At 37.0% G+C, this 15,674-nt stretch overlaps 1 protein-coding gene and 1 long non-coding RNA gene across 4 annotated transcripts; one reads left to right on the top strand and one right to left on the bottom strand.

Annotated features, from left to right (window-relative positions):
* The first annotated feature begins 1 nt into the window (after position 1).
* LOC149668098 (steroid 17-alpha-hydroxylase/17,20 lyase-like) lies at positions 2-10,025 on the top strand. Of its 3 annotated transcripts, XM_089840995.1 has the most exons (7): positions 2-580; positions 645-834; positions 899-2,254; positions 2,318-2,422; positions 2,499-6,625; positions 6,700-8,859; positions 9,206-10,025. In XM_089840995.1, exon 5 carries the CDS (start codon positions 2,573-2,575, stop codon positions 2,981-2,983), a length of 411 nt encoding a protein of 136 aa, XP_089697121.1. In that variant the 5' UTR covers positions 2-580; positions 645-834; positions 899-2,254; positions 2,318-2,422; positions 2,499-2,572; the 3' UTR covers positions 2,984-6,625; positions 6,700-8,859; positions 9,206-10,025. The 3 variants fall into 3 exon arrangements, with proteins under 3 accessions (XP_089697121.1, XP_089697120.1, XP_089697119.1); XM_089840994.1 differs by having other exon boundaries at positions 899-2,422; positions 2,520-6,625; XM_089840993.1 differs by having other exon boundaries at positions 899-2,422.
* LOC149668097 (uncharacterized) lies at positions 9,244-13,921 on the bottom strand. The gene is made up of 2 exons (XR_016367961.1): positions 10,044-13,921; positions 9,244-9,971 (listed from the first exon to the last, which is right to left on the bottom strand). It is a non-coding gene; the product is annotated as an uncharacterized LOC149668097 (long non-coding RNA).
* Between the last annotated feature and the right edge of the window lie 1,753 nt (positions 13,922-15,674).

Genomic DNA, 15,674 nt, shown 5'->3' with positions numbered 1-15,674 from the left:
TTTGTGCCTGATTGTAGTTTAAATCTGACGTATAGTAAGGACCTTGAAAACAATCCTTCCTCGAGCGCGAAAAGAATAACGTTCATTCTCTCAAGATCAAAACAACGTTCACGCTCTCTCTCAAGACCTGATTTTATAGCAAAGATAAAATCTCAAAGCAATAATTACTGAAATAAATACGAAAACTTACTTTATTTATGGAACGTATTTTGCAAACGTTATTGAACAATTTTGTCCTTCCATTATTCTTAGATGAAATTGAAATTCATCTTTCGATACCATTATCTGTTTGAAAATTATAGACTAAATAAAATTAATCAACTTATCTCTACAAAATAAAAGCATCTTATATAAGTCTCCTTGAATCATTATGATTTTGAAGGTCGTTTTATTAGCCGAGGATAAATTTTGAAGAAGTAATTTAAAGGGTTTTATTACATGGAAATGTTGTCCGTGGATTGGTCGTGGTTTCCGGCTCTAGCCATCGGGTTGATAACATTTTATATCGTTAAATATTGGATCGAGATTAGATGTCTTCCACCCGGACCTTTGCCAATTCCCTTACTCGGGAACGTGTTACGTAAGATAGATCTTATTAAATCAGTCATTATTCTTGATATACTAATTATTATTTTTTGTCGCAGTATTTCTTCGAAGTTCGAAATAAGAATAACGTGCAGGACCTTTTGGAAAGGTTAAGGAAGAGGTACAATGGAATATACACATTGTGGGCTGGCTCTGTTCCCATGGCTATTGTGGCGGACTGGGAGATGACCAGAGAAGGCTTACTAACCAAAAGAAATGACATCATTTCGAGACCAGAATTCAATTTGCGTAAGGTTTGATAACTTTATTTTCGAATGTAAAATATATTGGTAGCGCTTTTGATATATTTCAGTGCAACACGCCTTGAAACACACGGACGCTATGGCGTTTCAAAGTAATAACAAGCAGTGACCCTTTCCAGTGTTTTATTTTTTAACCTCTCAATATTCAAAGAAAAATAATAAATATGGTTATAATAAAGTATTGTTATTACCGTAGCTGTCGCAATAATTCGAGGCATTGGGACACTGCTCTGTTGTTCAAGGGGCGCACATGTGTTCTTTTTATCTTTTCCGTGGTTAAATCAGTTCTACCGTACGAAATAATCCATCTTTTACATAGGTCAAATATGGTTTTATGTTTGAGGAATGCCGGAATGAAATGAATATAATATCGGGGCTACAGTTTTTCGTATTATTGTAGCAGTTTTTGTAACAACATTTCTTATAGGAAACCATTATTAGGCTTACAAATTATAAAAAATTGTAAATTAACCGTAGACAAAGCTACAGTAACCACGCTGAATGCTGATCTCTAGTCGAGTCTAGTGTGTAATGTTAGCCTCTCTCTAACCGTATTTTCGGGTTTACCCTTTTTGAATTTCTCTCTCAAAGGATCACGTGACGTCTTACTCCTCGGCTGTGCGCCGAGGCAGATGCGCGTAAGAGCCAGGGTGCCCGGCCGTTATAAAGTACCTTCCCTCTTCTATCTCTGACTCTCCTTTGGATAATGTGCTCCCTGTAACAAGCAAAAAGTTGGATTCACAGCCGTTACGTACAGCTAGACTGTATAGATTCGCGGATTTTTAAATACAGAGTATTAAACCACCTTTATCGTAGAAAATTCGCCGATTCTGATGTACTGGCTACCATTGTACAAGATAGCGTTGAAGAAATGGTCTGAAATGCTACAAAATATGATGTCTAAAAAGAGCCCTTTCAACCCGCAGTAACAACTGCAAAAAACAACTTTCGCCATCATAGCTCAAACTGCTTTTGGGTATTATCAAAATGTCAAAATTCACAACCCTACAAAACTCTTCTAAGTATGGATCTGCTTTATGGATGAAGTTTGATAATGGTATAACGCAGGTTTAATAAACTGTCCGATGCCGAAACGCAATTATTCAAGACAAGCGCTGATTTATTCCACGAAACTATGCTCGTTTCTCCAGGGGACTTTTACCCGCTACTTTTTCCCTTCTTCCACGGTTTTGAAAACAGAATCAGACTTAGCCTCGAAGAAATTGGAAACTTCTTAAGTGAAAGATTACGAGTTATTAAAAAGGGATACGTTTTCGGTGAGCCTTTAAGGCATTTCGCCGATTCAGTCATCGCATCCGGAATAGAAGCGGAAAAAGAGGAATCTGCCAGCAAAGAATATTTGACCGATAAATATTTAGAGAAAATATAAGGCGATTTGTTTTTGGGTATTTATTTATTTGCAAAAGTAAATTATTACGCGTAATTGCGAGTATACTCCGCGTTTTCAGCTGGCACGGATACCACGCAGGTTAGTTTAACTTGGATCTTTTTGGCGTTGGCAACCTATCCCGATATCCAGGAACGCCTTAGAAAGGAGATAGACGACAATATAGGTATTAGTAGCCTAATATATTTGACATTTTTTCAGAAAGAGTATCTTTTTCGCGTATTGGCGGTTTTATATTGCAGGTACCAACTTCCCTACGCAAGAATATAAAAATGTCTGTCCTTACACTTGGGCTTTTATCTCCGAGATCTTGAGGATGCCACCGCCAGTTCCGATGCTACTTCCTCACGCTGCTAACGTCGACACTTCACTCGGTGGGCGAAAAACTCCGAAAGGAACCATGGTCATCTTTGACATCAACGCTACCCATTTTGACCCGAATTTGTGGGAAGAACCGCGTAAATTGAAACCCGAAAGATTTCTGGATTCGTCCGGCAATTATTCGACAAAGAAATTTTCAGGTTACGTTCCATTCGGCGAAGGAAAGAGAATGTGTATTGGCGAGAAATTGGCTCGCAACGACTTGTTTCTCGTTATTGCTAATGTCATGCAAAAGGCGCGGATCGTCTATCATGGTCCGCGAAACAGAGGCGAAATGGTAATGGAAAACAATCCTCTTGTTAGTTTAGCGGCCGACTATGAAATCAAAGTAGTACCCAGGAGTTAATAAAATACATTTTTGGAAAAATTACTATGTTTTGGTACTTTGGTTATGGTTATAGTAGCATTGTATCAAATCAAAGTAAGGGTGAGAAAAAATTTAATATCATTCTCTCCCTTCAAGTAAATATGATCTTGGCAATGTTTTTAGTTTACTTCAATCAAGTGGTTTGTTTGTGTATTTGTTCCTTATGCGCAGTAACGATTCATTACCGAATCTGAACAAACTGTACCGCTTATATCAGTCACACTCTGCGGTACACTGTAACACTTCTCTCGAAGTGAAGTATTACAAACTTCTGGTCTGTAATATACCATTTCGATGTAACTAAAAGGGAAAGACACGCGGGTAAAACTTTGCCTTCCATCTCGCTTTTGGCGCCTGCACTGTGGTCTTTTTGTATCATGAGAGTGCGCAAAGACGGCAATGAATCAATCAACCCGCGTGTACGTCCCGATACTGAGCGAGGGAATAACGCATACGCGGAATAACGTATATTCGGAATAACGCATACTGGCAATAAGGCATAAATGGAATAACGCATAAATGGAATAACGCCTAAACGGAATAACGCATAACCGGATTAACGCTTAATTGTATTAGTGTATAACAGGATTAATGCATAAACGGTATAACGTTTAACTGGACTAACGCATACACAGAATGACGCATAAACATTTAGAGACGGTCCCCATCCCTACTTTAAGAAGGTTCTGTTCGGATCTCATTTGAGCTACGCTTTTCAACACTTAGCCTACCGCTGTAGTTTTTAGTGTATAATCGTTGTGTTAATATCATAAAGAAAAAAATATAAGAAATATTTAGCCCTGAATTCTACATATTTCTATAATTTAGTATAATTTTAGTTAATCAATTTAGAAACTCTGGTCTGGAGAGTTTTAATTTACAATATAATGTTTGAAACATTAATTAGGATAGCAAATTATCTTTTGTTTTCTAGAAAATAAATCATAATTTTAGAAAACTCTTCCGATTCTATTACGTAACCACACGTATCTAAAGAGAATTTCATCTTATACAGTGTGTTCCATTGCTCTAGGGCATTTTGCCTCATGGGATACCGTTTACGAGTTATAATTGGAGTGTTTTACGGATGACCCCTAATTTAGCATTGTCTGTCAGTTTCTTACTTAATTTTAAGCAGTCATCTGTGTAAAACATCTATCACTACACTGCTTCTGCGCTTACTTCTCTGCAGGAAAGAGTGGAATAGTCTATGCACCTAATCTCTATCTTCCTTGTTTCGTGGCGGAGATACTAACATAAACACCGTTTTTAGAACAATTATTGCTAAGCCAATTTGTGAGGCAAACTTTAATTAGTATCTGCCTCAAGTAATTCCTTTGAAGACTTAAAAGTTACCCATTGTTAAGATGAATCGGCTAAGATCTGGCCGCGATTGTGAATTTTCCTCATTAAATACTACCAAAAGTAAATAGGGGAAAGTGTCGGACTGCCATATTTTCCTGCCTTTGCCTTAGCTTGACATGCATTTCGAGACGCTCAAGCGCGCGAGAGGTGTTTAAAATGGTATCAGCCAATCAGATTTGTAGTTGATGATGTCATTCTTCCCGAAAATAACGCTCGTACGCCACCAAACGGGAGAATTTGGCATAGGCTTATCTCAAGGAAGAGTCACAACCTCGGACCTCCGCGCTCTGTTCTATTTTCTTTAGTGTTATTTTCGCGTTTGAACGAGGTTGAAGTTTGTTTAAAACGTTAGCAAGCCGAAATTAAATTTAAAATGCCGCAGATGTTCTTGAAATCATCATTTAATTCAAAAAACTCATCGTGAAAATCCTTCAGAATTTCGTTTAAACTTAGGCCCTGAGTTAAAACGTTTTAATATTAGTAAATAACATCAATATTAGCAAACTAAATTAAAACAATTATGTACATCATCAAATTAAATTGTGGCGATAAACTGCAGTGGCCACTTTTAGCCTCAGTCAAAAGCAGCTAATGTAAAATAAAACCGCACTATTTCTTCACGCGCAATATCACAAATTATCTTAGGTACATGGTGAATAGGCGAGGGGGATGAAACAGATTTCTCGAGTATGCATTCACCCCTCCAAATGCATGTCACAGACGAAGGAGAGAGTCCGACACTTTCCCCTATTTATTTTTGATACTACTAATTTAGGCTTAAATTTTTTTTATAAAAAAAAGATAAATACTCTAAATTTAGATTATTCGCGGTGTATTATTATAGTTTATTTTCAGCCATGTCTAGTCAATACAATTGCCCAAAGAGCCATCTGAGTGGTTTAAGCATGAGCAGCGATAATATTAGGCGTTTTCTATGAGAGATAACAGACTTTTTTAAAGAAAACAATTAAGTAAAAATTGGATGTAGGGGGCCCAGTGTGGGGGGGGGGAGAGTAAAGCAGGGTGAACAAAACAATTTAAAAACTTAGCTAAGGTAGAGACTTAAAATAATCAGACAGTTTGCGTCGAAATTGGGACTTATTGGTAGTAACAACGAGGTCTGGGAAATAAGAATATTTTTTAAACTACTCCTTGGGACCAGTGACCCCCTAGTGTCCGAAATAATGAACCAGTAGTGGAAGAACCCAAGAGGTCCGTCGTGACCATGTAGAGAGCCTACCAAATTCACCGTACTCTATTACCAGCAGCGGAAGAGACCAAGAGGTGCTTTCTCCATCGTCAATTTTGTACGTCGAATGCGGTAACCCCAGTAGCACAAGCCTTCCGCAAAACAGTCGGTTAAAGGTCGAATAGTCGGTTTACGGTCCAGTCGGCTGTACCATGCTTATTCCGACACTTTTCCGACTCATGAAGCCGACTACTTCTTTTAGTTGGCAATGCCGACATCTATCTGACAGTTGGAAATGAGATGGTTTAAAGTAGGCTTGCCTACCGTCTAGAAAATTCCAACACATTTTTTGCCAATTGATTACCAACTCCCTCGCGCTAGTCGTTATTGTGACGTTTAAGAAGAGTAAAATTAAAAGCAAAGTTATTCTTAGGCCGTTTAGTAACCGACATTTATCCGACAGTTGGAACTGTGGTGGTTTGAAGTAGGCTTGCCTACCGTCCTAAACATGTAACCCATTTTTGCCAATTGATTACCAACGCCTTCCCGCTAGTTGGTATGGTCACGTTTTAAAAGAGTAAAATGAAAAACGAAGTTGTTGGTGGGCCTTCTTTTTCCGTGGGACGGTTTTTTGGACTTTTACTATTCCGCATATGTCACCAATTTTTATTTGTTATATATTTAACTTATACTATATTTCGACCCACAAGCAGAAGTTGATAATACTATTTTTTTTGGCCACACTAGAAACATAACGTTACAAAAAACTGCAAAGGAAGAAAACACATCTGATTTTCTAGTTTGAATTTCCCCTCCTGTAATTTCTCGGGTCAGGTGACACGCCTCTGTTCTATTGGCGTAACTAAGGTAACGCCATGCACGTCATCATCGAAGCTAGTGCGAAAGCAAGTTAGCCTTTCCAGTATCTCTGACGCGGCTGGGTCGTTAGAATGTTTAAACGAGATTTTTGTGGTCGAAAATGATTAGTTCTAGGCTTGCTAACTTTTAATTTCATCGCTAAGGTTCTTTGTCACACTATATAAACTAGAAACGTCTTCGTTTGTCACGTAAGGTTTGAATTTTGTTATTTATCTAATTTTTAGAGCCAGTTTTATGCATAAGCCTTTGCTTTTTTACCTAGCTTCTCATCTGCTGGGAACCACAGCCCTATAAAGTGAAACCAAAACTTAAACGTTTATGTATACCTTCAGTTTCTTTGTTTGAATATAAAAGAAGCAAGTGCTTTGGGGCGCTTGGAGTTCAAAAACCTTATATATTAAGTATTTTAAAGATTTTTGGTTGTGAAAATGATACTGAATTCCCAAATAGATCTCAATTTGTTTTAGTTACAGAATTTTTATGCGGTTTCAAACATTTTAAGAGAAAAATGTGTCAAGTAATACCCTTTAGAATTGTATGTTTTTCTTTTTCCTTAAAAAATCTGTAAGTGTATATTTTTCATTAAGATTTTTGTAATTTAAAAGATAGTAACTGGCCACATCGAAGATATTAACAATGAATATTAATAAATGCTTTAATTAATGTAAATATTATACTCGCCGTGAAAAATTTTATTTTTTGTTAAAACCAATTAGCTAGGCAGCTAATATTTCCATTCGACTAGTCGTGTAATATCGAATACATTGTTTGATATTTGAAATTGTTATAATTGACCTGCATGATACTTGAAATATTCAAAGTACAAATTCTTAAGTGTTGTTCATTGAAAATGTATTAATGAAATTTCAATACTAGGTATCAGTATCCTTTACTATAAGCGAATGAAGCCTCGAGTTAAGGCTTGATCGTCGCAAATCCGTCGGACCTCTTGCTGACAGGCGGCTAAGTCGACTCTCAAACGTGCTGGATGAGGGTCGTATTTCATTCGTGTCGTAACAGTGGGTAAACCAGTGGGCCGTCGTCCCACCGGGCGGACACTTCGATTCTCAAACCCTTACTCTACCAGCCCTTTACCGACGATTTGCCGTTCCTATACTAAAAAGCCGCGAAATCGCCGGATTGAGCGCGGCTTTAGGTAGGCATAATGACGCCGACATATAGTCGGCCAACAGTCGTTTTATAGTAGCCTCAAAACAGTAGGAAAACCGGTGGGCCGTCGTCCCGCCGGGCGGACACTTCGATTCTCAAACCCTTACTCTACCAGCCCTTTACCGACGATTTACCGTTCCTATACTTAAAAGCCGCGAAATCGTCGGATTGAGAGCGGCTTTAGGTAGGCATAATGACGCCGACATATAGTCGGCCAACAGACGTTTTATAGTAGCCTCAAAACAGTAGGAAAACCGGTGGGCCGTCGTCCCGCCGGGCGGACATTTCGACTCTCAAACCCTTACTCTACCAGCCCTTTACCGACGATTTACCGTTCCTATACTTAAAAGCCGCGAAATCGTCGGATTGAGAGCGGCTTTAGGTAGGCATAATAACGCCGACATATAGTCGGCCAACAGTCGTTTTATAGTAGCCTCAAAACAGTAGGAAAACCGGCGGGCCGTCGTCCCTCCAGGCGGACATTTCGACTTTTAAACTATTACTCTCCCGACTTATTAGTGACTTTTTACCAACTCGTCGGTAACACACAAAGCCGACCATGAAGGCCCCACGTCGGCAGTGCTACTAGGGAATTGATGAGGGTCTTAATTTTGAATAAAAAAGAAAACGGCTTATGTCCGTTTCTGATGGTTTCCAGCTCTAAAGGTTTTTTTTTCCTTAAGTGAGCTTTTATTGGCTAGTTCAAACCCACGTGATCTTTGTTTTTTAAACTACAAAAATCAAACGGCTCCTCGTGTCGTTGGCCTCGTTGCGCGCTGGGAGGAAAGTATTCTATTCCTCGACAAGGTTCTGAACGTTTAATCGCGATTAAATTGATTTGTTAATAATTAAAGCTTTGAGATTTATGATAACTACTTAAAATAGTTTAAGATTTGTTGCGCAGAGGTAAATATATTTACTTAATGTTATAATTAGACCTAAATTTTAGCCACCCTAAAGTAACTATTTGAAGTAATGAGTTTTAATTATGATTTAATGTTTTAATTATACCAATTAATTTTTAAAATAGGCTTAAGACGGATTGGTCTGCCTTAGAGTGGAAGCAAAGCCTACCTGGACCAGCTTTGCAGATGATAAACACATTAGAAGAAAAGTTGATTAAAATTAATCAACAGAAACAATTACAACTGGATCTTGTTCAAGCTGATCCAGTAGTTGGCGTTGTAATGAACAGATTCAACGCCAACTACTGGATCAGCTTGAACAAGTGGCTCAGAAACACAAAAAGAAGGTAAGCCTTTCTTTATAATATCCCTTACTTATTGACAGGCCACAGCTGGATTTAATTTAATAGCAATAGAAATGTATACTTTGTTTACGTTCATTGCCCTATTACGGAAGATGCTAGTTTCCATTTTCCTATTGTTTGTTTATTTTGAAGCTGTTATTACTTTAGAATTATTGAATATGTATGAAATAATAAGGCTATGTAGTTCTTTTATTCGTTGAAACATTGGTTTTAAAGCTTCCTATCTCAAACCAATCTACATTTTAGTTTTAAATGGCTTTATATTAGGCCTAAAGCTAATAGGACCTAGAACTTCTAACGGAGTCATGTTGGGTTAAATTCATTATAGAATGACCCTCACAAAGAAGTGTTCAAGGAAAAGGAGAATGCGTTAAGGGAAGAGTTGAAAATTTTAATTTTTACAAGTTTTAAACTTATTTATTTTAATTTTTACAAGTTTTAAGGAAGTCTTAAGTTTAAGTCTTGGGGACACCTCTGTCCTTGGTACCACCATCTCTAACTGCCAGCAGCGGGACGGAACCAATAGTACAACAAGTACCAATCCCATCATCAGAAAGACAGTCCTCAGCAGAACCTCCATCCATAGCAAAAGAAGTCGAGACACCAAGCCAGACCTCCAATCGTCCTATCCGGAACAGACGAGTTCCTACACGGCTAAACCTTTAAACGTCATTGCCTAAATTTAACAATCAAGTGATAACCTGACTCTGAGACAATCAAATTTTGATTCCTTAGAGTAGTACAAATTCAAAATAGTTGATGCCCTTTTAAAAATAACTATACAATTTGTTTAACAACATTATTACATTAAGTGCACAACCACAGTCCCTTTTAGAAATGTAAAACTAAATTCTTAAAGGCTTTTATGAGTATTATTTTGAACTTTTAAATTCTCGCGTTTAACTTATTATGTACCTCGAACTTAAAATCTAACGGGAGAGTATTGTCATATTCACATGTAAACTATTCCATACAAGATGTAGATGGCGCTAGTCTCACTAATCAAAGGCTAGAGCCTACCTCCCGACGCGAAAACACTCTCGCTCTCTCCTCGGCTCTGGATGGTAACGTAAACGCGTTGCTCCCATCCTGTACTATGTAATAACCAACATTCATTAAATGTAGAATAAATATTAAGTGTATAATTATCCCGACTAATTATTTACCCCGGATTTGAACACTACAGTATGTCTTCAGACAAGCCAAGAGCGAGAGATGAAAAAGCTTTCTCTACCCATAGTTTATACTTTTGTCGAATATCTGCAGACGCTGATGGGTCAGGTGCTGTTTCTGTCTTGTTTACAATATCCCAAAGACCTCGATCCCTCAAGACCATCTCCATTTCAAACCGCCAATTGACACAATTGGTTGACTTTAGTTTCGTAATCTGTCCCATGAGTGAGGTGCTACTGCCGTCCGCCATCTTTGTTTTTGTTTACTACGCACTAATGTTGACCGTACCTTAAGCCTTTGCCTTCCAACGTTATTGCGTTTTTAAAGTCGTACATTGGTAACCACGCTCTGCTACTACATTGTTGGATGATCGAGTTAACGCAATTAAACAATGGCTTAGTTAATTAAATTAATGCAAAAACGTTTATTAGGAACAACAATAATACTGTTAAGAAAGACTGTATTGTACATCACCGTTAGGGTTACCGGTACACACGCGAGTGAGACTGGGTGAGATAAAATACAGGCATGACAATGTGACGTCATTAATTTTGACGTATAAAGCTCCCCCTATGGGTAGTGACCCTTTGACCTATGTTAAAGTTTAGGCTATATTCTAACAAAAACGTATACTTACAATCCGCGACCTTGGCTCAAATACCTAAGCAGTCGACAGGGTCACGGGGTTGAACTTTGTTTATTTTACGGTAATATAAGTGCCCCCAAGCGTATAACCACGGCGAACTAAATTGGTTAAAAAAATATTCTCGCTACGCGACACGCATGGGCCTAGTTCATCTCGGAGGCTCCACTATAACCCAACTCAAATATGGAATAAGTTACCTTTCGAAAATCATTATTTCGATTGCTTCCATTCCTGGTCTCACCCTAAACATTGATAACGTTCAAAGGGCAGAACATACAAAATGTTATAATCCGGTGAACAGCGTTAAAATTCTTATCATATCGAAGGGATTATAGTACATAAATCCCATTGATTTGAAATCCGTCACTCCTCAAATTTCAAAAATACTTTGGCACATTTCGGCAGAATGGGATTTCCATTCAATGGGAGTTCGGCTGAATGGGATTTCCATCCAATGAGAATTCTGCTAAATAGGATTACAGAAACGAAGGCAAGAGTAGAATATATTATTTTTGCCTTATAGAGATGGCAGATTTCATAGTGAAAACCTGTTGAATATAATTCGATTTGCCCTATAAATCGCGCATGTATACGACAGAAAGTTAATCGAAAATATTAGTGTTCACTCTTATTAGTGTTTCACTTTATTGTTAATTCTGTTTGCCTTAAATAATAATCCTGTTAAGGGAAGAGTGAAGTGAGTTTTTATCGATTCTTCCACCAATTATAAGACCATTCTGCATAGTGAAACATACAGAAAATATCTCAGAATGATTTTAAAATTCAAATTAGGCTCAGATTTTATGGATAATTTGAGATAAGGACCTCCGACCAATCGCGTAACGCCCTGCCTTTTTGTTAATAAAATTCTCGTGGCACGCTCCATGCCGAATAAAAAAAGCGCGAGATTGGATTAAAGTTATACTCGCGATGTGACAATCATGGCGCGAGATGTAGAGTGTGCAAAAGAAATTTTGTTAAGAGAAAGGCAGGGCGTTACGCGATTGGTCAGAGGTCCTTATTTCAAATTATCCATAAAATCTGTACCTAATTTGAATTTTAAAATCATTCGGAGACTATATTTCCTGGATGTTTCAGTATGCAGAATGGTCTTTTAATTAGTAGAAGAATCGATAAAAAATCACTTGATTTTCCTCTTCACCCTCCCTTTAAAGAGCTATGCGTTTCTTACTAGTCTTTTTAATGGATACAGTTACGAGTTGGTATTGTCGAAAGAACGAAGTTTCGGATTCAAGAAACGCGGCAAATGGTTTGGAGTCGTAGGAATGCTTCAAATAAAAGTAAAGATGAATTTTATACATCTCACACACAAACCCCAAACCTTTAATTTATTATGTACAAACTTGTCACTGTCGCTCACATATTACATTATTTATGGAAAGTTATATTTCACAAAAAAATAAAATTCTTAAAATTATTTAACCTTCCTGTATAGTTATTCCAAATTCTCAAAGGTTATTTTAGGGCATTTATTTCAAAGAAAAATAGTTTTAAAAACTTGACAAATTAAGAATCTTTATTGTTAATTAAAAGTGGCTTTGGGTTGACAACACATTTTAACCATTGCTATATTTCGTGCCTTTGTGTCATCATAAAAGAGACGAGCTCAGACCTGATAGGCCTAAACGTGACCCCTGGTGAAATCTTATCGGATTTTAACGAAATTTGTCTTAATTTAAAGAGAAAATTACCCTCTACCTCCATAATTTAGGAAGTTGACTTCAGCATGACGCTTCAGAACTGCTTCCCAAGAAGTCTGGTGGTGGATTTTGTCCAGCCAGATGTCAACGACAAAGCCACCTTCGTTTTGCGCGCTCCGCTTGAATTGCCAAGAGCCTTGGCACTAATTAAACCATTTAGCTTGGAAGTAAGTACACCAGTAAAGGCGCTCGAAATATCATAGGACGGACGCTGGCAAAAAGGGACTAGTGCGTGGTAAGCTTTAGTGATCCAAAAGATAATTTAGTCCTAAAGAGACCTAATAAAGAGTTACTTTTTCCACTGGAAAATTAAAGGTGAACTTAAAAGAGTACATCTCATCTCAGACCACTTAACCCATGGACAGGCAAAACCATGTTAAACCCAAGTTAACAAATGGCAATGCGTAGCACGCGCCCTCACGCGTCTGCCGACCGCAATTTGTTGTCAAATGTCCCGTAAAGAAAAATTTGTCTCTAATGGTTCGGAATATATTTTAGTCAAGGCTTAATGTTAAACAGACTTTATAAACAATTAATAAAAACTGTCATTGTAGACAAAGACTGGAAAGTGTAAAAGATAAGGTTTGAAAATGAACTGCCTGAAGTAACAGATATTAAAATTTTCACTTTTGAAGACATCATTATAAAACATCAATTATTTTAAAAAATTCTTATCTTACTTTTTTTCACCAAAATTACTTCGGGAAAGTATTTTAAAAAGGAACATGCGCGTTATTTTGAAAATACCACGGCTTTACATTTTATTTTTTATCAAAAATTTAAAACTAGGTAGAAAATTCGACCCTATAACGAGAGAAAATCGTTGAGAGCTTATAAAATATAAACCGTATTAAAACTTTACAAAACGTATTCTTAAATTGTAAAGCTTTCAAAGTATTAAATATTAACGTGCTGTGTTGCTCTCAAAGATCACGATCAATCTACAGATCTTTTCGACACTAATAACTAAATCACAAAGAAAAGGCCTATATTATTTTCCGCTTCGCAATATTTTCAATTTTAAAATATAAAAATTTAAACTCTTCAAGAGAAATCTTTTCAGATATCCAAGCATTTGAATCTCCTAGAATCAAATGTTAGTTGAAAGTAAAACCAGTACCAAGATAGTATCCCTTAAACCCTTCTAGGTGACAACTACTATTGAGGACAAAATACTTGGGTAAATATTGCTCAAAAATATTTTGCGAAAATGAAATTTCGGTGAAAAAAAGTAAGATAAGAATTTTTTTAAAATAATTGATGTTTTATAATGATGTCTTCAAAAGTGAAAATTTTAATATCTGTTACTTCAGGCAGTTCATTTTCAAACCTTATCTTTTACACTTTCCAGTCTTTGTCTACAATGACAGTTTTTATTAATATCTGTCACTTCAGTCTTCATATTAATTAAAATTGTTTAGAAAATATGGGAGAAAAAGTCTTAGGGCGTTGCGCGTTCATCGGTAATCTAGCTTAATTACCAGTCGTCGGTAATGCGACTAAATTACCGGTCGTCGGTAATCTAGCTTAATCACCGGTCGTCGGTAATCTAGCTTAATCACCGGTCGTCGGTAATCTAGCTTAATCACCGGTCGTCGGTAATCTAGCTTAATCACCGGTCGTCGGTAATCTAGCTTAATCACCGGTCGTCGGTAATCTAGCTTAATCACCGGTCGTCGGTAATCTAGCTTAATCACCGGTCGTCGGTAATCTAGCTTAATCACCGGTCGTCGGTAATCTAGCTTAATTACCGGTCGTCGGTAATCTAGCTTAATTACCGGTCGTCGGTAATCTAGCTTAATTACCGGTCGTCGGTAATCTAGCTTAATTACCGGTCGTCGGTAATCTAGCTTAATTACCTGTCGTCGGTAATCTAGCTTAATTACCTGTCGTCGGTAATCTAGCTTAATTACCTGTCGTCGGTAATCTAGCTTAATTACCGGTCGTCGGTAATCTAGCTTAATTACCGGTCGTCGATAATCTAGCTTAATTACCGGTCGTCGGTAATCTAGCTTAATTACCGGTCGTCGGTAATCTAGCTTAATTACCGGTCGTCGGTAATCTAGCTTAATTACCGGTCGTCGGTAATCTAGCTTAATTACCTGTCGTCGGTAATCTAGCTTAATTACCGGTCTCGGTAATCTAGCTTAATTGCCGGTCGTCGGTAATCTAGCTTAATTACCGGTCGTCGGTAATCTAGCTTAATTACCGGTCGTCGGTAATCTAGCTTAATTACCGGTCGTCGGTAATCTAGCTTAATTACCGGTCGTCGGTAATCTAGCTTAATTACCGGTCGTCGGTAATCTAGCTTAATTACCGGTCGTCGGTAATCTAGCTTAATTACCGGTCGTCGGTAATCTAGATTAATTACCCTTAATTGGTTATCTAGATTAATTACCCTTAATTGGTAATCTAAATTAATTACCCCTTAATTGGTAATCTAGATTAATTACCCTTAATTGGTAATCTAGATTAATTACCCTTAATTGATAATCTAGATTAATTACCCTTAATTGGTAATCTAAATTAATTACCCTTAATTGATAATCTAGATTAATTACCCTTAATTGATAATATTAATTACCCTTAATTGATAATCTAGATTAATTACCCTTAATTGATAATCTAGATTAATTACCCTTAATTGGTAATCTAGATTAATTACCCTTAATTGGTTATTTAATTAGTAACCCTTAATTCGTTATCTAGTTTAATAACCTCTAATTGGTAGTCTAGTTTAATTACCTCTAATTGATAATTTATTTTAAGAACGTTTAATTGGTAAACTACTTTAATTACTTAAATTCGTAATCTAGCTTATTTATCTTTAATTGGGAGTCTAGTTTAATTATCTCTTATTGATAATCCAGAATAATTAGCAGGGAAAAGTTAAAATGTTTATTAAGCTAGTCTGAATTTGACTATATCCGCGACAATTTAGACCCGTGTGTTTTGAAGGCGTCGCTGTAGCGGCCGCGTCAACGTCACTGCAGCAATATTAAAGCCGTCTTATCTCACTATCGATAGGCCATTCCAACCAAAAGGCATTAAGAAGAAACAATCGGATTATTATGAGGCAACTATACGTTAAAAAAGGCCAACATTGGTCTCGCTGATATTTCCTAATAAAACAGTGGATAAATACTAAAATATCGCAGATTGGGGTAGTTTTTAAAATTTAAGTTAAACATAGGCTACTTAAAATTAATTTTTCTTAATAACAAGAAAAATGATCCTAGATTATAGTTTAAAGTTTA

This window comes from Phalangium opilio, unplaced genomic scaffold, assembly GCF_054372755.1.
Source record: "Phalangium opilio isolate 3A_F unplaced genomic scaffold, DU_Popi_V2 ptg000056l_1, whole genome shotgun sequence".
In the NCBI taxonomy this organism is placed as follows: Eukaryota; Metazoa; Arthropoda; class Arachnida; order Opiliones; family Phalangiidae; genus Phalangium; species Phalangium opilio.
This window is presented reverse-complemented; position numbering and strand designations above follow the sequence as displayed.